At 59.9% G+C, this 27,053-nt stretch overlaps 1 protein-coding gene across 40 annotated transcripts in view; it reads left to right on the top strand.

The window, feature by feature from the left end:
- FBRSL1 (fibrosin like 1) overlaps nt 1-27,053 on the top strand; it is a 96,921-nt gene that overhangs the window by 22,416 nt on the left and 47,452 nt on the right. For 31 of the 40 annotated variants that reach the window (XR_012420882.1, XR_012420885.1, XR_012420884.1 and 28 more), the window contains exons 3-4: nt 14,393-14,482; nt 16,772-16,807. The exons of 4 other annotated variants lie outside the window; for them this stretch is intronic. Coding sequence is in view for 32 of the 36 variants with exons in the window: in XM_045366259.2 (XP_045222194.2) it covers nt 14,393-14,482; nt 16,772-16,807 (126 nt within the window). In the remaining 4 variants the exon portion in view is untranslated. The remainder of the gene's footprint in view (nt 1-14,392; nt 14,483-16,771; nt 16,808-27,053) is intronic. 5 more of the 40 variants (XM_045366254.2, XM_045366265.2, XM_065525105.1 and 2 more) reach the window with 1 other exon arrangement.

A 27,053-nucleotide genomic window follows, 5' to 3' on the forward strand; every position in this document is an offset into this window, starting at 1 on the left:
ACAGAAGGCCGGGTCATGGAGGGGCCGAGTCCTGGCTGCGGCACCCTGGCTGAGCTCCGGGCTAGACCTGGCACACTTGGGGTGCGGGCTTGGAGGGCGGTGCCATCTCAGTCACCCACACAAGCCATTGTCTCGCAAAGGGGCTGGAGTTGCCTTCAGACGTCTCTTGTTATGCATGGGGGACAGTGGTGATTTAAACAGCCTCCTGCCCTCCTTCCACGCTCGGGCCCCCGCCCCCACTGCCAGGCTCCTGAGAGTACAGAGGGGGCCGAGTGAGTAGAGTCATGTCTGGGGCAGGCCCCAACGGCTTGAGGGAGTGGGGAGGGGCCATTCGTGCTGGAGCTGAGCAGTGGCACTTGGCTGCCCCTTAATGGGGAAGGCCAGGCTGCCAGGGAGGGCTGAGGAGGGCTGGAAACTGCAGCCTGGCTCCCCGTGACCAGCAGCTGGGGGTGCAGAGGACACCTGTGGAGGAAACATTCAGGACCCAGAGGGGCTCCCAAGGCCTGGCCATGATTCTGCAGCCTCCAGCTTGAACCCATTGTCTGCACTGGCCTGGGGTCAGGGTGCCACCATGGGGAGGGCAGAGACACCAGAGCCCTACGGGGCTGGACATCTGTGTTGTGTCCTGAGGCTTGCACCCTGGTGGGGACACTGCTGCCAGGTGTTGCCCTGGGAAATGCAGATTCTGTGTGGCCAGATCTTTGATGTTTCTGAAGAGCTGGAAATCCAGGTTTCTCTGGATTTGGCAATGTTGAAATGTTGGTGGTCAGTTCTAATTTTTATGATTGACTTTGCTGACCAGAAGACACAGCTGCGGGCCTGCCAGGCCTCCAGCAAGTGGGATTTGGCTCCCATCACAGGCAGCAGATCGGAGCCTGAGGCCTGGGTGGGACGTGGCTTGTTCTCTTGTTTCTGGAAGGGGTCAGTACTCAGTGGGAAGGTGGGCTTGGGTCCTGGCTGCTGTAGAGAGGGTGGGGGCAGCGCAGCCTGAAGGTTGAGGATGGAGGTGTCTTCCAGGGGGTGACTGGGGATATGGGGGAGGCTGTCCGCTGCCTGACTACAGAGACCCTGTTGCTGCCTCAGGAACCCCTCTGGAGACTGGGGCCTGGGTGCAGTGCTTTAGTGACCATCAGCCTTCTGGTCACCTCTGCGGGGGCCTCTGCCCACCTTGCTGTTGTTGGCACAGGCAGGCTGGTCCCCTCCCATCTGCAGAAGGGGTGTGGGGAGGGCATGAGCCTTCTGGGAGAGGCCGAGGCATGTTCCTGCAGAGCCCGTGGCAGGTGAGGGCAGTGGTGGTTTTGTTGGGGGCGGAGAAGGGGAGATCGGGGTGGATTCCTGGAAGGTGGGTGACACTGAGGCTGTGGCAGTGGGGCCAACCCCACGAGGGGCCTGGAGCTCTAAGGCCCTCAGGTCCTCCCCAGGTCAGGCCAAGTCCATGAGCCATCGCTGAGCAGCCCCCAGGGAGGGCGGGGTTGAGCGTGGGTGACCTCCCGGCAGCTGGCCCAGCATTCGCGCCTGGTGTGTGGGCCTCTGCCTGCCAGCCCTCTTCTGAGGGCCCTGTCTCTCTGACTGAACCCCTCGCTGCAGGTGAACAGCCGCAGTCCCACCCCCAGGCCCCGCCCTGCGTGTTAGAAACGCCACCTGCTGGGCCTTCCCCGTTTGCTCATTCAGGACCCTTATCTAGGCACCTAGGACGATGAGCTCCGCCTCTTCTAGCGTCATGGCTCGGCTCCTCCGTGTGTGGGGAGACAGGCTGGGATAGCGTGCTGGGCGACTGTGGTGAGGGCAGAGACGCAGAGGGGATGGTGGGGTGGGGGGGTACCTGGATGTGCAGAGGCCGGAAGGCAGGACCACCCACAGGTGCCCAAGGGAGACCCAGGGCCACCCAGAAGTCCAGGGGGAGTCCTGGGGCCTTGGAGGGATCTGAACAGGGCCGTGACCTGACCCGGGATCTCCCTGGCTGCCCTGGCGTCCTCCCAGGTGGCCCGTACCAGACTGAACTGGGCTGGCATTGACCGGGCCGAGGCCACCAGCCATCCTCTAGCCAGAAGCTGCAGTGATAGGGGACATCCCTAGCAGTTCACAAAGCTGTGGGAAGACTCTGAGGGAGAAGGGTTTCCATGCGGAGCTATAGGCCCGGCCACGGTGCAGGGATTTGGTAAGAAGCCTCTCTGAGGGCTGGTACACGCCCTGCAGGGCTCCCTCGGGGTACCCTGGGACCTGGCAGAGGGCAGCTTCTCATCCAGCAGGGGTGGGCAGGGCCCTGGACTCTCCTAGGGCAGCACTGTTTAATAGGAGTATTGTGTGAGCCACATACAGAATTAAAAAATAAAGTAAAATTCATTTTAATAGAATACTGCATTTCACTCCATGTACTTTAAAAGTAGTAGTTCAACAACGTGATCCATATAAAAATTATCAGATCTTTGTTACTCTTTTTTTTTTTTTTATACTGAGTCTAGGAAAGCCAGTAGGTGTCTTACATTTACAACACTTTTGAGTTTAGACTGGTGGCTTCTGTGCGCAGTGACCACAGGGCTGACAGCAGGGAGGTGTGGGGGGCCCAGAACGATGTGCCCTCTGTGAGTGCTTATCTCATGCCCGTGCTGTTCCCAGGCGCCTGCTGTCATCTCCTTATCCTCTACCTCATCGGCTGTATGGTTTGAGCGTCCTCATGCATCAGCCCAGAGTGTCCCGCCGGGACCCAGGATGCCCCCCTCACTTGGCACGGACAAACCAGACGCACCAGTTTCTGTCTTTCCCCATTTCAGTGGGTGAACCTGGAACCGCCCAGATGATGGGCTAGAAGTTGACAGGCATTCTCCTCTCCTCACTCCCCTGTCCTCCCACCCAGCACACCCAGCCAGGCAGGTTCTTTTTTTTTTTTTTTTTTTTTTTTTGAGACAGAGTCTTGCTCTGTCCCCCAGGCTGGGGTGCAGTGGCCGGATCTCAGCTCACTGCAAGCTCTGCCTCCCGGGTTTAGACCATTCTCCTGCCTCAGCCTCCCAAGTAGCTGGGACTACAGGCGCCCGCCACCTCGCCCGGCTAGTTTTTTGTATTTTTTAGTAGAGACGGGGTTTCACCGTGTTAGCCAGGATGGTCTCGATCTCCTGACCTCGTGATCCGCCCGTCTCGGCCTCCCAAAGTGCTGGGATTACAGGCTTGAGCCACCGCGCCCGGCCTACCAGGCAGGTTCTTAACTTCCACCTCCTGAATCTCCCTCTGAGCTGAATTTCACTGGAAAATAAGGAATACTACGTCAAAATGTATGGGATGCAGCTAAAGCAATGCTTAAAGGAAAACTAGCTTGTGCTTATAATAGAAAAGAAGAGCTCAAGCCTGTAATCCCAGCACTTTGGGAGGCCGAGACGGATGGATCACGAGGTCAGGAGATCGAGACCATCCTGGCTAACACGGTGAAACCCCGTCTCTACTAAAAAATACAAAAACTAGCCGGGCGAGGTGGTGGCCGCCTGTAGTCCCAGCTACTCAGGAGGCGGAGGCAGGAGAATGGCGTGAAGCCGGGAGGCGGAGCTTGCAGTGAGCTGAGATCCGGCCACTGCACTCCAGCCTGGGCGACAGAGCGAGACTCCGTCTCAAAACAAAAAACAAAAAAAAGAAAAGAAAGATCTAGAGTCTTAAGATTTTGCCTTAAGAAACAAAACAAAAACAAAAAAAAGGAAGTAAACCTATAAAGGAAAGCTGTAGTATAGACAAGAACGGAAATGCAGAAATTGATGAGGCAGGCCGGGTGTGGTGGCTCACGCCTGTCATCCCAGCACTTTGGGACCCCAAGGAGGGTGGATCACCTGAGGTCAGGAGTTCAAGACCAGCCTGGCCAACATGGTGAAACCCGTCTCTACTAAAAATACAAAAAATTAGCCGGGCGAGGTGGCGGGCATCTATAGTCCCAGCTGCTTGGGATGCTGAGGCAGGAGAATGGCGTGAACCCAGGAGGCGGAGCTTGCAGTGAGCTGAGATGGCGCCACTGCACTCCAGCCCAGGCAACGGAGTGATAATCCATCTCAAAAAAAAAGAAAAAGAAAAATTAATAAGGTGGGAAACACGATAGAGGAAATAAAGCCAAAAGTTGTTCTCTGAAAACATTAACAAAGTTGAGAAGTCCCTAGCTAGATGAACCAGAAAAAGAAAACACAAATTACGAATATTAGGAACAAAAGAGGAAATACCGTTATAGGCACTGTAGACACGAAAAAGGTGACATGGGGACAGTTTTATTCCAACAAATTAGGTGAAGTGGGAAAATTACTTGGAAAACAAAACAAAACTGATGCAAGATGAAATAGATGATCCGAATAGTTTTGTTTTTTTTTTTTTTTTTTTGGAGACGGAGTCTCACTCTATCACCCAGGTTGGAGTGCAGTGGCATGATGTTGTACAAGCTCCGCCTCCTGGGTTCAAGCAGTTCTGCTTCAGCCTCCTGAGTAGCCTGATCACAGGCATGCGCCCACCCACCCAGCTAGTTTTTATATTTTTAGTAGAGATGGGATTTCACCATGTTGGCCAGGCTGGTCTTGAACTCCTGACCTCAGGTGATCCACTCGCCTCAGCCTCCCAAAGTGCTGGGAACAGGTGTGAACTACCATGCCCGGCGTAGGTAATCTGAAGAGTCTTACATCTGTTAGATGGAGTTTCTGGATGTCCACATTTACTGTCTTCAGTGCCACCTCCCCCAGCCCGCTCAGCACCCTATCACCAACCTAACACATGAAGTCTTTTCTGATTGTCCCAGGCACGTTTCCACCGGTTAACACACGTCAACTTGTTTAACTGCAGCCCCGTAACTATTCCCATTTGCCGGATGAGGATGCCGAAGGAAAAAAGCCGCCTCTAAATAACTTGCCCAAGGTCCACACGGTGAGCAGCTGGACTGGGATTCAACCCCAGCGGCTTGGCTTTGTTGTGGAATCTGCACCCGTGGCCATTCTCTGGAGGGCAGCTTTCTGGGCCTCAGTTTTCTTCTCTGTAAAGTGGGGATGTTACTAAATAGTCCATTTGTTTTTGGGTGGTTGAGATGATAAAATGAGCTAACATGCAAGGTGTGTGCTGTCTGCATAGCTGCGATTATGATACCGGTTCTTGCTTTTATTACTATGAATTCTCAGAGTAATTTCTCCCGCCTCCTGGGCCCGGCCTGGCTGGTTTGAGGCCCAGACGCCAGAGGCTCGTCTTTGTCCTGGTTGCCAGGCGGGCGAGGGTCTTCCCGTGCGGGGCCTGTGGAGAGAGGCCCTCGGTTAATCAGTGCCTTAGACTCTGGGCCTGGACCTGCCACCTGCAGGGAGCAGCAGGCTGGGTCACAGGGTCCTAGAGCCTCCTCTCACCCGACAGGGCCCTCCTGCAGACCAAGAGTCGGCCCAGGGGAAGGGGCCGCCCGGGAGGCTGGGGGCCTTGCCAGCCAGGGTGCTGTCAGGTGGGAGTGGAAGAGGAAGGCTGAGCACCTGGGCCTGGCAGGCACTGCTCCCCACAGCCTGGGGAGAGCCAGTCCAGGGTGGGTGTGACCACCTCTGCTTTCCCAGCCTCACTCTGTTCGGGAAGGCGCTTCCGTTCCGCATCCACTTTGTACTTTTGGTTATTCAGCCCCTGTTCTGGGCCCGGGGCTGCAGCGACAGACAAGACAAGTGACCGTGCGGCCCTCGGGAAGTTGAATGATAACTGGGACGATGGCAGAGCAAGTGGAGACTGTTCTGAGTGTGAGCACAGTCGTGCCTGGGAAGGAGAGCAGGCACCGTTCGACCAGGCGGTCAGGGAAGAGCGCTCTGTGTCTGAGTGTGAGCACAGCCGTGCCTGGGAAGGAGAGCAGGACCGTTAGACCAGGCAGTCAGGGAAGAGCGCTCTGGGTCTGAGTGAGAGCACAGCCGTGCCTAGGAAGGAGAGAAGGCACCGTTCGACCAGGTGGTCAGGGAAGAGCGCTCTGGGTAGATAGCCGCCCAGGCCTCTGGTGGCGTGTGCCTGAGGAGCCGAGCGGGCATGGGGTGGGCAGATAGGGCTAAGGAGGGACCTGGTCTCATGCAGAGGGAAACCACTGAGGGTTTTAAGCCAGGGAACAACGTGAGCTTGTGTGTTGTTACAAACTCATGATGGAGGCAGCACGGTTGTGGAGGCGTCGGCGCCAGTGAGCGGGCTGCTGCAGCTGTTCAGGAGAGTGGCAGTGGCTCGAATTAGGTCATTCATCTGTCGGACAGATGGGGCGTAGTTGAGCAAGACCAGGTGATGCAGCCCAGGTGGCCCTGGCAGAAGCGGTGCAGCCCGGGAGTCCAGAGGGGCCAACTCCAGACCTGGCGACACACACCTGCTGGAGTCCACTCTGACACGGAGCATAGCTGCTGCTCCCACCCATCCTCCAGCACACAGGACTGCACTGGCAGGGCCTTGCAGACACTCACATGCACTCACCCAGACACACTAGTGTCCCCAAGAGCCTGCTGGCAATGCGTCTCCTAGGCCTTAACTCAGCCAGCATCCCTCATATCATCTGTAGTGTATCTCATCCATTCATCTACTTGTCTCTCCATCCATCCACCCATACGTCCATCATCCATCCACCCATGTATGCATGCATGCAGCCATCCATCCATCCACTCGTGCATCCATCCATCAACCCATCTGTCCATCCATCCACCCATCTACCCATCTGTCCATGCATCCACCCATGCATCCATCCATCCATCCACCCATCTGTCCATCCACCCATGCATCCATCCATCCACCCATTTGTCCATCCATCCACCCGTCTGTCCATCCATCCACCTGTCTGTCCATCCATCCACCCATGTGTCCACCCATCTACCTGTCCATCCAACCACCCATGCATCCATCCACCCACCCGTCTCTCCATCCATCCACCTGTCTGTCTATCTGTCCACCCATGCACCCATTCATCTACCCGTCTGTCCATCCGTCCACCCATACGTCCATCATCCATCCGTCCATCCGTCCATCTACCATGTATGCATCCATCCACCATGTATGCATCCATCCATCCATCCATCCACCAGTCCATCCATCCACCCATGTATGCATGCATGCAGCCATCCATCCGTCCACTTGTGCATCCATCCATCTACCCATCTGTCCATCCATCCACCCGTCTGTCCATGCATCCACCCATGCATCCATCCATCCATCTACCCATCTGTCCATTCATCTACCCATCTCTCCATCCATCTACCCATCTGTCCATCCACCTGTGCATCCATCTATCCACCCATCTGTCCATCCATCGACCCGTCTGTCCATCCATCCACCCATGCATCCATCATTCATCTGTGCATCCATCCACCCATGCATCCACCCATGCATCTATCCATCTACCCATGCATCCATCCATCTACCTATCCACCCGTCTGTCCATACATCCACCCATGCATCCATCCATCCATCTACCCATCTGTCCATCCATCTACCCATCTCTCCATCCATCTACCCATCTGTCCATCCACCTGTGCATCCATCTATCCACCCATCTGTCCATCCATCGACCCGTCTGTCCATCCATCCACCCATGCATCCATCATTCATCTGTGCATCCATCCACCCATGCATCCACCCATGCATCCACCCATGCATCTATCCATCTACCCATGCATCCATCCGTCTACCTATCCACCTGTCTATCCATCCATCCACCCATGCATCCACCCATCTACCTGTCCATCCAACCACCCATGCATCCATCCATCCACCCATGCATCCATCCACCCACCCACCTGTCCATCCATCCACCTGTCTGTCCATCTGTCCACCCATGCACCCATTCATCTACCCATTTGTCCATCCATCCACCATGCATCCATCCATCCATCCACCCATCTGAATCACAACAGAAGAAGGTGGAGCAGCATACTGGAGTGTCCCATACTTGGGGGGCAGTACCTTGCTCCCCTGACACTGTGCTGACTCAGGGAACGCTTGGTCTCTCCTAAACATTGCCTGAGTCCCTCTTTACTGTACCTGCCTGTGCTAGGTAGGCAAGGATAAAAGACAGCCCCTGCCCACTGGGTGCTCATAGTCTACTGAAGAGAGACACAGAAACAAATACTTAAGGGACTGTGGGAGCGTGGAGGAGCTCTTTACCCAGCCTGGTTGGCATGTGGAGTGAACAGAGTGTCAGGAACAGTTTCTGGAAGCAGCAGGGCCACAACAACACTGTGTGGTGTTAGCCTGGAGGAGGGGAAGGCATGCTTTGCTAATACCAGGGTCCTGGAGACAGACAACAGAGTTTCCCTCATTCTGGAGCTTCTGACTCCCCACTCGCAACTCTGAGAGTCGTTCTTCCCATAGGCTATGCAGTCTCATACAGCTGGGCTGCAGTGCCAGATCTCACCAGTAGGTGCTGCCCTCAGCTCAGTGTGACTCCAGCCTGAGCTTCGAGCTGTGGGTGCTAAGAAGTGGCTACCCCTGGCCGGGCACGGTGGCTTACACCTGTAATCCCAGCACTTTGGGAGGTTGAGGCAAGTGGATCACGAAGTCAGGAGTTCAAGACCAGTCTGGCCAAGATGGTGAAACCCCGTCTCTACTAAAAATATAAAACTTAGCTGGATGTGGTGGCGAGTGCCTGTAATCCCAGCTACTAGAGAGGCTGAGGCAGAGAATCGCTTGAACCCGGGAGGCAGAGGTTGCAGTGAGCTGAGATCTCACCACTGCACTCCAGCCTGGTGATAGAGCAAGACTCTGTCTCAAAAAAACAAAAAACAAACAAACAAACAAAAAAAAGTGGCTACTCCTCCAGTCTGAGGGTTGTAGGTTGAGTATGTGTGGAAGAGAGCCCAGAGGCTGTGCAGGTAGCGTGGATGAGTGGTGAGGAAGTTGGGCCCCCCTTTCCAGTGCCCCCACCAGCAGGTACACAGCCCTCCTTATACCTCTTCAGCACACCCTCCCAGCAGCTGTGGGAAAGCTCCCTTTCCCTGGCTGCTTGTGCTGTCTGGGATGCTCCCCAGGGCTCTCCCATCTCTTTCTTTGCAGATGGCGATTTTCCTGAGGCAGCCCCTGCTTAGGTTGACCCCGGAACTGGGTCACTTCCTTTCCCCATCAGGCTCACCTTGGGAGTACAAGTTCCGGAGCAGCACCAGTGACCGCCACAAAGCCCCTGCCCTCCGAGCTCCCGAGGGTGGGGACAACAGTCCACAAAACAGAGCAGGATGCAGTCGCTGGTGTCACGTGCTGTGGGTGTGGCATCAGCTCCTCCCGACCAGGGACGTGAGCCCAGCCCCCAGGAGGCAGTGGCAGGGGCCTGTGGTAGGGCCGAGGGCAGGACAGGGCATAGCGTCTGCCTGCACGTCACCTGTGGCCCGGGCAGATTCGGGACGAAGGGGGCCCAGAGTCGGGCTCTTCCCTTGCTAAATATGAGGGGCCCATAGTCGTCATTCATAGCTCAACAAGGCGTAGAGACACTGTGAGGGATCTGGGGCTGTCCCGTTGGGAGCGAAGGCAGCGGAGAGAGGTACCACCCACCCACAGTGGTGCCAGGCGCCTGCTCTCAGGATTCAGGGACGGCTTTGGGGGCTCATAAAACACAGAAAACCTGGACCAGCTGGGAGCTGGTAGGGACTGTGGGAGGTGGGGAAATGGAGCGTTGTGGACGATAGCAGCCACACCCTCTTTGCTCTGCCCTGCCCTGAGCCAGGGAGCGGGACACCCACTGTAGTCCCCTGAGGCTTCTCAACCTTGGCGGGTGGGGAGCTTGGAAAGTCTGAAGTCCAGGCCCATGACGTCCAGTCCCTGGGGGAGGCCCAGGGGTCCTGAAAGCTCCCTGAGGGAGCACTGTTTGCACCAGGCCAGGAGCCTTGTTCTAAGGGGCTCAGCTCCTTAGGAGGAAGCAGGGACTGCGAGGAGGGAGCACAGGCTGCGGGGCTGGGGCAGGGGTGTGCTGGGTCCACACACATTTCCACTAGGACACGGGATGGTGGCAGTTCCGCCTCTGCGTATCTGTGCTCCATTTCTTCAGGGGCGTCACGTTCCCGTCTTCTGCTGGAACTGTGGCCCAGCCCAGCTAGCGGGTGTGGGGGCCTGACCTCTGCCCCATCTCCCAGGGGGCCTGCCCTTGGCCTGGCAGGTCTGAGGAGGCCACAGGACCCTTCTCAGGGTTCTCCAGGGTCCACATTAGAACAGCAGCCCAGGCAGCCCCTGACTCCTACCCTCCCTCCCAGGCCTGCGGGTGCAGAGGCTGGAGCCATTGTCGCCGGCCAGTCTGAGATCATGCACCTGTAGGATAGCCCTTGTCTGAATGTGACACCGTGGGATGGGGTGTGAGAGTCCCCCGGGTGTGATCCGATTGGTGTGAGGCTCACCAGGGCTGCAGAGTGTAGCTGTCGGAGTTGTGCACTGCACCACTCCAAGGCTGCCATTCCCGCCGTGCCGTATGTGGTGCGCGCGTTTGCCCTGACCATTGCACGTTCCCAGGGAGGGCACCTTCTGCTCAGTATGTACACAGGGATACGGGGGCTGGTGTGGGGCCTCTTGGGTGCTCCACTTTGGGCAGGGCCTGTGCAGGACAGTGTGTGCTTAGAGCCTTGGGGCGGGTCTGGGGAGTAGGTGGGACGATGAATCAGTGAGCCATGTGCATGGGACACGGTGTGTACAGGGCCAATGTGACTGCCGTGGTGGAGAGGGGCGTGGGTGCGTGTATGCGGCCGGTGCATCCCCTCAGCCTGGGGCGGTGTGTGTGCCTGCCAGTACCTGTGGGTCTGTGTGGGTCTCTGTGCGCCCCAGAGGGTTTCCTGGCTGCTTCATGATGGAACCTCTGCTGGCTCCTGTCTCTCTGGCCCCTTCCCAGCAACAGGACAGCTCAAGGGCACTAGTCCTGGACAGGCCAGGCTGCACCTGAGCCCCTGACTGAGCCTGAGCCTCCCAGTGGAACCACGTTTCTGTGGCCAACCCAGAGGCAGTGATTTTTGGACGTGCAGCCTAGAGCTGGGGGACGGTGTGGAGGGAGGGGGTTGGTGAGGGGAGGGGACCCTGGGGGAGGAGCTCTCTATGCCTGGAGCCACCATGTTCCTGCGGTTACTGCCAGAACCCTCAGGGCCCCAGTGCTCTTGGGACACGGTCCTGGCCCCACCAGCAGCTGGTCTGTGGCTGCCCAGTGGAGTGCAGCTTGCAGGAGCAGGTTCCTGAGGGTTCAGGAAATTTGAAGCCGGCTGTTAAACTGTTAGTGGCTTCCATCAACTGTGGTTTGGGTACTAAAGTCGCAGAAACTGGCAGGCGCTCCACGCTGGCCCGCTAGGAGCTGTTCCTCACACTCTGCTCCTGCCACACACCCCACCTGCTGACATAACTGGACAGACTCAGCCTTCCTCCCCCTACCCTAGGAAGCACAGGCTCAGTGGGGCAGCAGGGCGCACTGTGAGGAGGGCAACTTGGGGCTGCAGTGTGTGTGCCGGGCCTGCTGGGCTGTTGGCTGTTGGCGCCATCAGTGAACTGCGTCCGGGGCCCTACCCGGCCTGCGCTGCCTGTCCCCCAGCACCTGCCACCTGGCAGATGGAGCCACCTTCTGTGTGCACCAGGAACGGTTGCTCCTTTGTCACTCTGGGAGGGCAGGGGCTTGGGTCTGCTCTGCTAACTGCCCAGAGCGGTACCTGACTCGTCGGGGCTCCACGGGCGTTGGTTGGATGAGTGGACAGATAGGTGGGCACACTTCAAGGCTGGGGTGGGCACAGGTGCAGTAGCTCCTGCCCACCCTCCACGGCAAAGGGGGCACCCTCTGGCCCCAGACATGGACGTGTCTCCAGGGACTGTGATCTTGTCTCTCCAGCTCCTCGAGGAGTGGACGTGTGGCCTCCCTGGCCCCTGGCGTGGCTGGTGGGCAGCACTGAGAAGCGGCTGGACTGAGGGCAGCCCCCTTGGCTGTTCGGGGTCCTGCCTGGGGACAGAGTGGGGTGACCAGCCGTGCCCTACGTCTAGGACACAGGTTCCCAGTTCTACAGGGTTTTTCGAGACTTGGGACTTTCAGAGCTAAAACCGGCCACCCGAGGAAGGGGAAGAGACCCCACCCCACGACCTGCCTGGCCAGCTCTCAGGGCCTCCAGCTGTGGGAGGAGCACACGCAGGGCAGCCCGCTGAGCCCCTCTGCGGGCGTGGGGGTGAAGCATTCCGTCTGTGCCCAGCCCTGACCGGAGATGGCTTTTGTGTTGGTGTGAAGTGTGGAGAGGTGCCCTACTCCTCACGGCTCCGCTGTGTGGGTGTATCTTAGCCCCGCCTCCCCTCCCACTGGCTGGGTGTCCTTGGGCAGTGAGCAGCCTGCACCACTGTACTCAGCAGCCCTGTGGCAGCCTTTCCTGTCGCCGCCAGGTCCTGCCCTGAACCGCTCTCCCTAGCAGTGAGTGCAGGGCTCATGGGGCCGTTGCCAATGGCCAGACCCCCAGCGGGCCGGTGACACACGGTTCCTGGAGCGGGCCTGGAGACTACTTCCTGACAGGCTCTGGGGACGGTGATGCTGCATTTCCAGGACCCCACTTTGAGAACCACTAGGAGTGGGACCCTTGGCTCCCTGTGGAGGTGAACGGAACTCTTGACGGCCCCAGCAGGGCAGCACGTGTGGGACGCGGCGGGCAGGGCTGCCCGACTGAGACCCTGATGCCAGCTCCAGGGGTGAGAAAGGAGGGGTCGTGAGAGTCCAGCTGGTGACAACAGTGACACCTGGTGGCCTGGAAGGTGCCGGCCCCAGGATCCGCTGCACTGGCCATGCCACCACCTAAACCTCATTGCACCGAGGGGCCCTGCCAGGATTCCGGAATGTTACAGTTACAGACGCTGAAACTGAGGCTGGGGGAGGCCAGTCCCTTGCCCAAGGCCACAGTGCCGGGAAGAGCCGGGCAGCCTGGACAGGGTCTGTGAGGGCTACTGCGCAGCCAAGCAGGTCACTAGCCCGCCACCCTGCCCCCAGCGCCTGCCCAGTAGGCTCAGACTGCTCGGGGGCTGCGTCCCCGCCCAGCCGGGGCCTCCTCCAGTGCGGGCTCCTGCTACTCTGCGGCCTGATGGACCTCATGGGCCCGGGGCATTGGACCTCAGGGCCCTGGGTGACATCCCTTAATTGGTACTGGCACTGTCTGCCTTGTGTGCACCGTCAGCCACACAGGGAAGGGGTGCGGGACCCCGGAGGCCTGTTGCTGCAGGAGGTGCACGGAGCGGGCTCTGGCTGCGCCCGAGGTCGGCGGGGAGCCAGGCTCATGGCTGTAGCGAGCCACACCAGCCGGTCCTGGGACAGGTTTCCCCAGGCTGGGGCGCGCTTCTGCCTAGGATGACTCAATGTAAAGGGCCTCACTGGGGCCCTGGGATGCGAGGCCTGGGGGCCCAGACGTGCTGGGGCATGTCGCCACAAGGTGCAGAATTGTTCTAGATCCAAGGTGGCCAGAGAGAGAGACTGCTGGGCCTCCACGGGAGGCTGGGAGCTGGCTGTGCGGGGCGTCCCTGCTGGGTGCTGGCCAGCAGGAGCTCTGGCCTCTCACTTCCCTCAGCGTTGTGCAGATTTGAAATTATTTCCAAGTAGGAAAATTAAATACATGCAGGGCTCTGGGTTTGGTCCCTGTGTGGCCACTTAACCTGTCTGCACGTCTGTTTGCTCATCCGCGAAACGTAAAGGAAAATAGTTTCTACTCGGGGCCACTGTGTGAGCAAACGTGTGAGTGCGTGCAAAGCGCCTGGGCCAGGCCCTGGCATGCAGCAGCGCCCATGCTGGATGGTGTCAGAGGTGGTGGCAGTGGGCAGTGAGTGTGGCCGCTCCCTTCTGCAGGTGATGAAACCGAGGCATGGGGAGGCTGAGCAGTGGCCCAAGGGCACATGGCCAGAGACAGGCAGGTCCCACCACCATCTTGCTGCTTACCCCGGGGTGGTGCCGACCGAAGGGGGTGGAGTGGGCATAGCCAAGGGACAGTGGGTGGTACTGAGGCTTGGCCTGGAGGTCGTAGCCCTGTACAGCCAGATGGGGTGGTGCTAACCAGCCAGCGGGCGGCTTGGCTGTTGAGGCCGAGAAGAGCCCAGGGTGTGGGAGAAGGCCCCACCCGTGGTCCCCAGCACCCCCAGGATGTCTTCAAAGTCAGTGGCTTGTGGAAGGGGCGGCTCCGAGCACATGGCGGTTCTCATGTCACTGAGCCGGCGGGTCCTGGGTGGGTCCTCCCCATCCTGGTAGAGTGTGTTGTCAGTGTGTGAGCCGTCAGCCGGGATGGCATTCCTGGCTCTGCAGAGCTCTGTCCTGCTGCTGCTCCCGTCCCCAGACCAGGACCCGGCCCACCACAGCACGTCACATCCCAGAGCGCCCAGTGGCTGTTGGGGCCCCCGGGGCCAGGGTGCCGGGAGCAGGCACGTAGCCCTAGCTAGCGGGCCCCGATGCGGACATGGTGAGGTGGAGTTTTGCCTGAGACAGTGTCTCTCTCTGTCCCAGATGAAGGTCACCGTGTCCAAAGGGGGCGACCGGGACAGTGACGACGACAGCGTCCTTGAAGCCACCAGCTCCCGGGACCCGCTCAGCGATGTGAGTACCCACAGCTGCCTGCGCCTGGAGGCTCCCTGAGTCTGGGCCGCCTGCCCGCTGCGTCCTGCACAAGGGCATCCAGGAAGCCGCTGGTTAGGGCCCGGTTTCCCATGAAGGCGTTGTCTTAGCAATTAGCATTTTGCCTTCATTAAAGCATGATTTTTTACTCATTAGGACTTTCCCCATTAGGAGAGATTTAAATGAAGAAACGGTGAGCGAGCTAGCAGGAGCCCAGAGCCCAGAGCCCAAAACGTTCAGCCTGCCTTGGACGCTGCGCCTGCACCGCTGGCCCTGGGGGTAGAGGGCAGGCGGATGGCGGCGGAGCCTCGAGATGGGCACCCCTGGGCCACCGCTGGGGATGCCTGGGCTGCCGTGGGTCCTGCCCCGCTGCTGGGGACACCCACCTGCCTCGTGGGCTGGGGCAGGAGACAGGTGGAGTGTGGAGGCAGCAGGGGCCGGGGTTTGTTAAACGTCAGCGGAAGGTGCTTCTTTCACCCTGATCAGGTCTGGGCCGAGCGTCCCAGGCTCCCGACGTGCCCGTGCCAGGCAGAGGCACACACTGACCTGGGTCAGGACACGCCTTTGGTGTCCCTGAGAGAGGCCCCTAGGCCCCAGGTCCCCGGGGGGCCGGGACCCCCCACACTTAGGCTCTCATGCTGGATTTGGCCAGTGACAGGGCTGGACCCTGAGAGCGCGGCTGTGGGAGCACCGGGCTGGGGCCTGGAAGAGGCCGGAGGCGTTGACACCTTTTCCCCAGCTCCTGCAGGTGTGGGGGGTGGGCGGTGGGAGGAGTTCCGATGAATGGAACCTGAGGCATCTCATTATCACTTAAATGAAGGCCTCATTGCCCGTCTCCCCATCTTGTTGCCACAAGTTAGGAAAATAGACTGGGAATTACCTGGGGTCGCCGCTGCCCTGGTTCTTCCTCTGATTGCCAGCCCATGGTGAATGAAGTCACATTCTGGGCACAACGCAGCAGCTGGGACTGAGGCTCAAACCCGGGGCGACAAAGGCCCCCCACCCCTCTGACAGCCGGGAGCTGGCGGGTGGGCCCATCGGGACCCAGGGCCTTGGGCTCTGTCCCCTGACACCCTGGGGCCCTTCAGGAGCTGACCTGGCCCTGGCAAGGGTCTGTCTGGGGAAGGGGAGGGGGTGTCCTCCCCAACTTTGTAGTGGGGGTCTTGGATTGGTTTGGGAGAGTGGGGGGCTGCTCTCAGCTGGCCCCATAGCCCCCCTTTTCCTCCTCTGCCCTGCCCCTCGGGGTGTTGGATCTTTGCATCTGCCCCCTGCTCCCCAGGCTGCTCGGGACCCTCTCCGTGAGCCCCACCCTGCCTGGCTCAGTGACCCACCCCATCCACTACAGCAACCCTGAGCCTGCTTCCCCTCTACTCCGGCTAGGGGAGGCCCTGGTGGTCAGAGTGTGTAGCTGGTGTGATCCACACCTCTGTCCTGAAGACCTCACAACACCCACTCAAGCCAGAGGGATCCAAGGGTATGGGGGCCCCCAGCAGCCCCTGCAGACCAGAGGGATCCCCACGAAGGGTGTGGGGGGCCCCCAGCAGCCCCTGCAGACCAGAGGGATCCCCACCAAGAGTATGGGGGACCCCAGCAGCCCCTGCATACCAGAGTGTGCCCTGATGTCTGAGGGGCTCCCAGCTGCCATCCCCCAGCCCCGACCCCTTCACCTGTCAGGCCCCTGTGGTAAACCCTCCTTTGAGGGCTCCATCTGGCACCTTCTCCAGGAAGCCTTCCATGACTAGCCAGGGCACCCTCCCCGAAGTCCTGCAACTGTGGACCCCTCTGGTGGGTGGGCACGGAGGGAGGTCAGCAGAAGCTGGGGCCCTGGGCCGGCCTCCCCTAGGTCTTCCTGCCTCCTCTGAGGAGCGTTTCTGGTGGGGCCTTCCCTCTTGGGGACAGGGAGCTAGCCACGGGTGTCTCTGTGGGAGCCTCCTCGGGTTTGGATCCCAGAGCTGCTGCAGGGGAGCCTCAGACTGGCTGGGCCAGGAGGACACAGCCCCGGGGAGGACCCCACCACGGCACCCCCATGACGCCGAACTCTGTCCTCCTCCCCGTGGCCTCAGCCCTCGTGCCCCCTGCCTGTGAGGACGTCTCGCTGGCGGTCTTGGGCCTGGGCATCTGGACCTGTCCCCACCAGGGAGAGGTGCTCAGCCGGGTTATGGGCTGTAGGGCTGCGGGGCTGCGGGGCTGCGGGGCAGGTGGCCGGGTGCGTCCCTAGGAGTTTGGGTCAGAGCCGCAGCCTCACTGACTGTCCCCTCTTCCTTCCTGCAGAGCTCTGCGCAGGCGGTCTCAGGGAGAGGCTACTCTGTAAGTCCCCCAGCACCCCCCCAACCATCTTTGTCCCCTTGGGGCCTTAGGACCGGGCCCCCACCTCACCTGTCCGAGGCCCCACAACCTAGCTCACCCGTCTTGTGCCCGCTTTCCCTCTGAAGCCCCAGACTGGTTCTGGCCTCAAGCACCATGGGGCTGGCGGGGAGCGGGCAAGCTCCGGAGTGAAGATTCGGGGGAGTCCTGCTCGCGGTTTGCCAGAGGCCCCCAGGCTGACGTGCTGCCCCAGGGGGATGGGCTGGCCCTGTGGCTGTGGCCCTGCCAGGAGCCTCGGAGTGGTCAGCCTGCACAGACCCCAGCTGCGGCTAAGGCTGCCGGGATCCGCGGGACCATGGCCGGGCTGCTTCCTGGGGTCCTACTGGGGGCCTGGGACATTTGGTGTGGAGGTGTCCGTGGTGTGAGCAGCCGCCTCCAATGCCCCAACCGGTACCTGCTTCAGCCCGGACAGAGAGGACTGGGCCCAGGTTGGGCACTGCAGAGCAGCACCCAGGGAGCCAGCACCCCGTGGCGGGCAGGGGGAAGGAGACCCGTGTGCAGCCTTCATGATGGGTGTGTGTCCGGGGGGGAGCGGGTGTATGCCCGGGGGGGAGCGGGTGTCTGCCCAGGGGGAGCGGGTGTGTTTCGGTGTGCCGTGCCTCCCCATGGGTGCACATGGCACGGCGAAGGTCTCCTTGCACACGTGCCTGGACTTACTGTGGGAATGGCCTGGGAGGCCAGGCGCCGACCCTTGTCCCCCAGACCTGGAGGCCCAGCCCCATCTCCCTGACCCCCATCACCGCTGTCCCCTGCTCTCCTCGTGACTGTGTTTCATTTTCCCTTAAGTATCAGGAGGAACATTAATGACATCATAAAACCCAGAGCTCCATAAAAGCCATTTCTACAGATTGACGGCCTGCTCGGCTCGTGGGAGGGTGGGGGCCTGGACTCCGCCCGCCCCGTCCCTGCAGCCCCCGCAATTTCCAGGCCGGAGAGGCTCCCTCACTAAACCACAGCAGCTTTTTATAGGGTGTGTAATTAACCATCAGTGACCCAGTGTGGCCAGGCCAGAGGGGATGCGGACTGGTGGGGACACGCCCCACTGTGTCTGTCCCACAGCTTCTGCTGGTGGCAGAGCAGGAGGCGGTGAGGGGGCGGCATGGGCGGTGCGGCCACAGGCCCGGAGTGGACACCATGCTCCCTGGACCCAGGATCATGGGCAGGAATTGGCCACTTGACTGGGTCACGGCAGGGGCTCAGCTGGGCCCTTCGCACCCCCACCCCAGCTCCCCTGAGGCTGCCCTTTCACCTGAGGGTCTGTGTAAAGCCCTGGGCTCGGCTCTGCCACCTGGGCTTGGCTCTGCCACCCCGGGCTCGGCTCTGCCACCCCGGGCTCGGCTCTGCCACCCCAGGCTCGGCTCTGCCACCCCGGGTTCTGCCTTTGGCCTCTCACCTGGTTTGGCCCAGAGTCCATGAGCCGTTGACCTGGGGTGGCCGGAGCTCACTTCTGGGCAATGGTTCCTGGAGCGTCCACCCGCCCAAGGGACCTCTTCTTGGGGCTTTCCTTCCTCCTGTGCTGCGTGGGGCCTCGGCGAGCTTTGGGCACTCTTGCTGTTGTCGTCTGTGCGCGGGGGGCAGCCCCTCAGAGGTGGCTGTGGTTGTCCTGACAGCCATCGTCATGAGTGTGACGACGCTCCCCCACCCTTCTCTGGGCGGTGTACTGGGCAGGCCCTCAGCCATATCCCGACAGGCCGGCTCCTGGTGTGCATGTTCGAGGTCAGCGTGTGGAAATAGGCTAAAGCCACCTGGCCCTGGCTGCTGGGAGGCACCTGGGCCAAGGGGGGTGCCCTGATGCCGACTCCATGGGCAGGAGGAGGGCTGCGGCCCCTGCGTAGGTGCTAGACTGTGAGTGTCGGTGACATCGAGTGCCGGGCAGGGCTCCTGCCGGCTTACTGTGGGTCAGGGGGAGGGCCAGGTCTTAAGCTCCGGAAGGTGGGCTCTGCCCCCTGTTACTGGTGAGGTGTGCACATGGTCACCTCCTGTGGCCACCCCAGCTGGTCTGAGGCCCCCAGGGCACCTGGGCCTCTCTGCCCTGAGCCACTGGGTGCCCTTCTGCTTCTTAGTCTCCATTCGTTATTCAGGTCTTCTCTCCAGAGCACTCTCTGTGTTTCCTGAGAAAGCCCGTCATTAACTTGCCAGCTGCTTGCAGCTTAACCCCCACAGCCGAGGCACAGAAGTGACAGATGGTGGGGTGGGGGGAGGGGGAAGGCAGGGGAGGAGCCGGCCTGCTGCCCAGGGGATGGGGTTCCCCTCCAAGCCGCAGGAGCCCGGGAGGACCCTGAGGGCTGCAGACCGTCCTGTGTGTGTGCCCTGGGCCCCGGCGCACACAGACCTGTGTTTCAGACCCTGGTGCGTACAGATGGGCCCTGCCATGTGCAGGTGTGCACCCGGGGCCCTGGTCCGGTGTAGCCCTCAGTCGCCCACGCTGTCAGCCCTGGGGGCCCCTTGTGTCCAGTGTGTGGGGGGGTACAGGTGAGAGCCCAGGCTCCAGGCAGACAGCAGGGAGGTGCCCGGCCTCCTTGAAAGTGCTCCTCCCCGGCACCGAGGACTGGAGGCAGGTGGAGGCCAGACCACCTGAGGGGCAGAGGACCCAGAAACAGCCCCACAGTCCCCGGGGCAGAGGACCCAGAACCGGCCCCATGGGACACGTGCCCAGGAACAGGACAGGCAGGACCCAGGAGCAGGCAGGGGGCCTGGGTGAGGGTCTGGATTGTGCTGGAGCCTGGGACCCACTAGTGGGGGTTCGGTACTTCCCTGAGGCCCTCAGACTCCTGGGGTGCTCCCTAGGCTGGGGCTGCCGTATGTGTGTGGGCGTGTGTGCATGTGCATGTGTGTGTGTGTATGTGCGCCTGTGCCCGTGTGCACCTCGTGTCCGCGGCACCCCCGTGTGGTGGGCTGTGTGGGGCTGTGTGTTGCCTTGTCGAGCAGTGTCACGGGTTCCTCGCTGGGCCTCTGCGTGTGTGTGTGAGCGCGTGCACCCGCGCGTGTGACTGTGTGTGTGTTGTGCACGTGGTGTTGCGTGTTGCGAACTTGGCATTGTGTGTTGTGAACTTGGCGTGTGTTGCGCATGTGGCATTGTGTGTTGTGAATTTGGCGTTGCGTGTTGTGCACGTGGTGTGTGTTGTGAACTACTTGGCGTTGTGTTGCTCACGTGGCACGGTGTGTTGTGCATGTGGCGTTGCGTGTTGTGCATGTGGTGTTGCGTGTTGCTCACGTGTGCACCCCTTGCTGCCTGCCTCTCTGTGACTGGCTGCCTATCTGTGACTGAGGAGCCACAGCCAGGCCGGCAGCCTCCCGTGTTGCTGAGCGGCACGGGCATTCTTCACCTGGTCTGGTGTTATGAACCGTCCTGAAAGTGGTGTAATTTTGTCCACATCGGTGGCCAGCAAAGCCCCAGCTATTGCTCATCCTCAGCAGCTGCTGCCCCGAGTGTGTGGTTTGGCCTTCTTGGCCACCGTCAGCACTGTAAGGTCGAGCTGCTTCCACCCGAGGATGTGGTGACTGACGGCAGCGTGGCAGGGGCAGCGTGGCAGGGGCAGTGTGGCAGGGGCAGTGTGGCAGGGGCTGGCGGATTCGTTAGACAGAATGAGGATCCACAAGAGCCTGCTGGGGTTGGAGCCATTCCTGCCGGCACAGGAGCCTGGCTTGCCCTCCCACACCCGTGCACAGAATGTTCTGGAAGGGCCCGTGGCCAGCAGGGGGCGTGCAGGGGCCAGGGTGAGGGGCCGGATGAGCTGCAGGGTATCAGTGGCAGCCCATGGTGAGGCCCAGGCCTCAGGGACCCATCTCACCCTGCACGCGGCATTTAGTTACCAGATCATCGTGTTCTCCAGACAGGGTGGCAGGCCCAGAGAGGCCAATGGGGCCACCCATGGGTACCCACCTCAGTGACTGGGAACTGAGACCCTCAGACCTCCCTCACCACTCAGCTCCGCCCGTCCAGGATTGTCCTCCATGCGGCTGCCCGGCCCCTTGTGCCCGCCAAGAAGGGCCACCTGCGTGGCTATGCCCACACGTCCTCCTCTGCCCCCAGTAGCGCCCTCTTGGCCGCAGCCCCACAGACCCTTCCTGTTCCCACTGGCGAGGCCGTCCATCAGGGTCACAGACACCTGCCCTGCACAAACTGAGGTGTGGAGAAATCGGTCCCCTTGCCTCCCCTCTAGCCCGTGTGTGCGGAGCGTGGCCATGGCCAGGGCATGCCTGTGGGGAGACAGACGGGAAAGGCCCTGGTAAGGGAAGCCAGGGAGCTGCCGCCCCAGTTGGGGTGTTAAGCACAGCGCAGACGGGTGGGAAGGGGAGCCAGGTCGGCGGGGACAGGGACAGGGAGGTCTGGAAGTGGGCGGGAGGAGGGGCCAGGCCGACTGAAGCAGGCGCAGGTTTGAACAGCGGGGCCGGTGGGAGGCTCTGAGGCCCCCCGAGGAGGGAGCCCACCGCATGCTTGGGGGCAGGCCTGGGACAGGGAGGCTGGAGGTGGGCGGGAGGGGCAGAGACCCTGGTGGGACTCTGTGCCCAGGTGGGACACTGCAGATGCCACCAGCCGCCTAGGCCCTGCCGCCCTTGCTCTGCACCAGGCCCGATACAGGCGCTGTCTTTACTAGGCAGGTTTATGACACTCATTACGTGGCTCCTTGGGCCTCTTCTGAGCAGCCATAATTTGTACAAAAGCAATAAAACCCATCAGCCTCTGCCTGGAGTCAGAGAGCCTCAGTCTCCTCCCAACCTCTGAGCACAGGAGGGTCTTTCAGGCTGGCTGCTGTGTGGGGACTGCAGAGGTGGGGGCTGAGCCATGTCCTCACCCATGGTGGCCACAGCCCGTGCCCATCTGCCCACCTATTTGTTCATCTTCACGCACCCACATCCATGCATTTACCCACCACCTATCCCTATCGGCCACCCATCTGTCCGTCCATGCCACGGTGATCGTGTGCCCGAGGGCAGTGGCCTCAGCACAGCCTGACTCTGGGCTGGTCTCCGTGCTGGGCATGTCACACAGGGTCCCTGCCCTCAGGCAGCTGCTGTTCCAGTGGGGAGAGGAGCCAGTCGGTACAGAGAGCAGCAGCTGCCAGCTGGGAGGGAAGGTGGGCCGGGGTCAGGGCAGCATCTCAGAAGGGGCAGGCCAGGGCGTCTGGGTAGGGGCAAGCCTGTGTGTGCAGGACCTGAGACGGGCGGGCGCCGCTGCGGGAGGAAACAGGGAGGGGTGCGGGGGAGCTGGGTCGTGGAGGATGGGAGGCTGTGCAGATAGTGCCACTGTCCCCCACCACCCCAGGCTAAGTGACGGAGGGGCTGACCCACCCAGTACTGAGAGGGGCAGGGTCCAGGCCGGGCTTGTTCCAGCAGCCCAGGCACCACCACTCAGCCCTGGGAGGTCGGCACGGGGGCAGCAGGGACTTGGGGTCCTGGGAGGTGGCCGTTCTGCCGTCCACCCCCACTCGGGGCCTGGCCTCTGTGGGCTGTGGGAGGGCGTGCGTTGTCGGGCCCCAGGTGAAGAGAGTGTCTGCGTGTGAGAACACCTTCATCTCCATGGCATATAGATCATCTGACTTCTCCACCTGTGGTATTTGATAGCAAACGGGTGATGTCCATGAAGAGGCCTCACCTCCGTCTGCAGATGCAGGAGCCGAGGCCCAGGCGTCAGCTGCACCTGTCGCACCCTCTACCAGGGCAGCGTCCAGATGGGGCCAATGGATTTGGTCCCCTCCCTGTCCACCCTTTTCACCTCGCCGCCTCCCTGCCCACTTGTGCCCATGCAGGGCTCACTCCCCGCGGCCGGCATGTGCTCTTTTATCTTCCGTTTCATGGGTGAGAATTGAGCAAGGCTCAGCCTGGCTGGCTCCTCTGTGCTACACTGTGCTCACTGGGGTCTCCCGGGGACGGTGGCTGGTGGCTGGGCTGGGTGGAGGGTTCAGGGTGGCTTTGCTTACGTGCCTGGCTTCTGGGCCTCAGTGGCTCAAGGCCCAGGCAGCTGTGGCCAGCCCTCCCAGAGCCTCAGCCAGGCTGGCGGCACCATTCCAGCACATTCTGTAGGTCAGAGCCCCCCAGCCCAGCCCAGGTTCCAGGGGAGGGGTTGGACCCTGGCCTGGGGGGGCCTCGTAAGTGCCGCCCTTCACCCCGCCCACAGCTCCTTGCAGCACTCCCAGGAACGGGGACCACAGCCGTCCACCAGGCAGGGCAGCCCCACAGGGCAGGGAGGTGCCTGACCAAGGAGGGCGGCACAGACAGTGAAGGTGGCGGTGCACAGCCCTGCTGGAGAGGGCCAGGCTGGAGTCCAGGGTGTCCGTCAAGCTGAAATCCAATTATGGGAACAGGCTGGGCTGCTGTGACACGGGGGTTAGGAATTAATGTTAACACTGTTTCTGGTTAAGACTTTTTGTGTTGATAAATAATTCATGAGGCAGTTAGCACTTTGAGCCTGACAACACGAGAATATATTAATACGATCGGCTCCAAGAAAGGTCAGCCACGTGCTCGGGGCCGGGGGGCCATCTTTTATTCATTCCCTGACACAGGCTTATTAATTATTCTGGTCCAGCCAGGGCTGTGCTGGGAGGGACGCTAATGAGAAAAAGGAGAGTGACTTTGAGATCCACACTCCATCCACTGTGGGGACGCAGAGGGAGAGATGGAAGGAAACCCCATTGAGGCCTTTGAGGCAGGATGGGAGCTGCAGCCTGGCCCCCTGACAGTGCTGGTTGGGTGTGAAGAGGTGAGCAGAGCTGATCTGCAGGTATGTGGGTCAGTGGCTGCCAGATCCCAGCTCTCCCAGCCAGATGAGGAACAGGAGCAAATGCAGCCAGTATCAGAGAGCAGGAGGTGCATGGGGAAGTGAGGCTGAGGCTGAGGCTGTGGGTGCCCCAGGCACACTAGGCCCAGGGGGTGCAGGAACCCCCCGAGAAGCAGCTGGGCAGAGACCCAGAGGGGAGGTTTGTGGGGCCAGGGGTTAGGAGTCCTGTGTGTGTGCATGTGTGTACATGAGTGTGAGTGCACATGTCCATGATGGTGTGAGTGCATGTGTGTCCATGACAGTGTGAGTGAACGTGTGTACATGATGGTGTGAGTGCACATGTGTACATGACAGTGTAAGTGCACTGTGTACATGATGGTGTGTGTGAGTGCACATGTGTACGTGACAGTGTGAGTACACATGTCCATGATGGTGTGAGTGCATGTGTGTACATGATGGTGTGAGTGCACATGTGTACGTGACAGTGTGAGTGCTCGTGTCCATGACAGTGGGAGTGCACGTGCATCCATGATGGTGTGAGTGCACGTGTGTCCATGATGGTGTGTGTGAGTGCACGTGTGTACATGGTGTGTGTGAGTGCACATGTGTACATGACAGTGTGAGTGCACGTGTGTACATGACAGTGTGAGTGCACGTGTGTACATGGTGTGTGTGAGTGCATGTGTGTCCATGATGGTGTGAGTGCACATGTGTATATGATTGCACGTGTGTCCATGATGGTGTGAGCGCACGTGTGTACATGATTGCACGTGTGTCCATGACAGTGTGAGTGCATGTGTGTCCATGATGGTGTGAGTGCATGTTACATGATAGTGTGCATGAGTGCACGTGTGTACATGGTGTGAGTGCACGTTACATGATGGTGTGTGTGTGCACATGTGTACATGACAGTTTGAGGGCACATGTGTACATGATGGTGTGAGTGCATGTGTGTCCATGACACTGTGAGTGCAGATGTGTCCATGATGGTGTGAGTGCATGTGTGTACATGACTGTGGGTGAGTGCATGTGTACATGACAGTGCACATATGTGTACATGTGTGTGGATTGTGTACATGATGTGTGTACATGTACTTGACTGTGTATGTGCCATGTGTACATGACAGTGTTCTACGTGTACATGGTGTGTGAGTGCACATGTACATGACGGTGTGTGTGCCATGTGTACATGATGGTGTGAGTGCACGTGTGCATGGTGTATGTGTGAGTGGATGTGTACATGAAAGTGTGTGCCATGTGTACATGACGGTGTTTGTGAGTGCCCATGTACATGATGGTGTGTGAGTGCAGGTGTACATGACTGTGTGCCATGTGTACATGATGGTGTGAGTGCACATGTACATGACGGTGTGAGTGCATGTGTACATGACCTTGTGCCATGTGTACATGATGGTGTGTGCATGAGTCCACATGTACATGACGGTGTGTGTGCCATGTGTACATGATAGTGAGTGCATGTGTACATGATAGTGAGTGCATGTGTACATGACAGCATGTGTGAATGCACATGTACATGACGTGTGCCATGTGTGCATGATGGTGTGAGTGCACGTGTACATGAAGGTGTGTGTGCCATGTGTACATGACGGTGTGTGTGAGTGCATGTGTACATGATTGTGTGAGTGCACATGTACATGAAGGTATGTGTGCCATGTGTACGTGATGGTGTGAGTGCCATGTGTATGTGATGGTGTGAGTGCCATGTGTATGTGATGATGTGTGTGAGTGCATGTGTACATGACGGTGTGAATGCTATGTGTACATGACGGTATGAGTGCACATGTGTATGTGAAAGTGTATTATGTGCATATGGGTACATATAACTGCACATGCATGCATAACTGTGTGTCTGTGCATGTGTGTACATAAAAATGTATGTGGCTGTGCACATGTGTGTATGTAACTGTGTCTTTGCACATGTGTATATATGATCGTGTTGTGCACGTGCCTGTGTGGTAATGACCATGGTGAGGCCAGGGTCTCTGGTGGCATGCCGGGGTCTTCAGGCTGGCGTGGGGTGGGGTGGAGTGGAAGCGGCTGATGTCCAGCTCTTGTCGCCAGGAACCCCCTTGCTGTGTGGAGACAGCTGGAAGGCTAGAGCACAGGGGCTCCAGGTGGCCATGCTCAGCAGGACATGAGGGCTGAGGGTTAGGGATGTGCTGCATGGCCACCCTGTCGTGTGATGGGTGCCCTCTGCTGTGGGTGTGAAGCCCACAGAGCGTGTGGCCAGGGACACGTACTTAATGGGAAGAGGTGCACTCGGGTGGAGAATGGAAAGCTGTTCTGAGTGAGACGGTTCCCGTACGGTGTGTGAGTCAGGCCGAGCCCGGAGGTGGCTGAGGTGGGCCCTCCCCGGCCCGTATCCCAGGGCGTCACAGCGCGAATGCCGGTCCAGCGTGTCCGGTGTGTGAGTCGGGCTGAGCCTGGAGGTGGCTGAGGTGGGCCCTCCCCATCTGCGTCCCAGGGTGTCACAGAGCAAATTCTGGTCCAGATTTTCCGTGTGTGGCAGTCGCGACTTGAGAAAATTAAAGGTGATTTTGTGCATTTTAGAGCATTTAGGTCCAAGGCTCAGGCGGTGCTAAGCAGGTTTCTAGTACTGCAGATGTCTGGTGGAATGTTCTGGAATTGCACTGGGGCTGGGCAGTGCTCCCTCGGGGACTGGCCCCAGCACCTAGTGCCCCAATCTTTGTGACAGTTGGGAGCCCCCAGGAGGACAGTTTTGTCCCCTCCAAGCACAGCGTGGGGCTGCAGGCAGTGCAGACTTTGGAGCCCAGGCCGCTCACATGTGTGCCTGCCATGTCTCCAGCTGAGTGGACCCTGTCGACCCTCGGGAACAGGATCCGTGTTCTCAACAGACAAGACCATGGATCAGCAAGCAGCTGGTCGGAGATCCTCGCTGGGTGGGATCAGGGCCCTGAGCAGAGGGGCTGGCCGCACTCGTGTGGAGGGGCAGGGTTGCCACTGCATGGAGAACTCGGAGGGGGGCCACAGAGCCCTGAGTGCCAGGAGGAGCCAGACTGGCCGGGACTCGGGGAAGAGTGTTGGGGGAACGGGCTCACCCAGACCCCTGGTCAGAGCGAGCTTGGCTGTGGCTGGGCTGAGTCCCTCGGGGCAGGGAAGAGCGTTGGGGGAACGGCTCACCCAGATCCCTGGTCAGAGCGAGCTTGGCTGTGGCTGGGCTGAGTCCCTCGGGGCAGGCCTGGGAGGGAGTTAGTTCGATTCATAGGAGGTCCTGAGAATAGGAGGTCCTGAGATGGAAGGGGCCTGGGAGGGTGCATTCTCCAGCTGTCTCTCCTCCTAACCAGGGCTCCAGCCCCACATTCTTGCTGACGCGTGGCTCGCCAGGCCCCTCAAGTGGTCTCCCTTGGCAGCTCTCAGGGAGAGTTCAGAAATGCCTCCAGAGATCCTGGGGCCAGAGGCAGGGGTGCCAGCCCCACAGCCCCACCG

The sequence above is a fragment of the Macaca fascicularis genome, chromosome 11 (assembly GCF_037993035.2).
Source record: "Macaca fascicularis isolate 582-1 chromosome 11, T2T-MFA8v1.1".
Taxonomy (NCBI): Eukaryota; Metazoa; Chordata; class Mammalia; order Primates; family Cercopithecidae; genus Macaca; species Macaca fascicularis.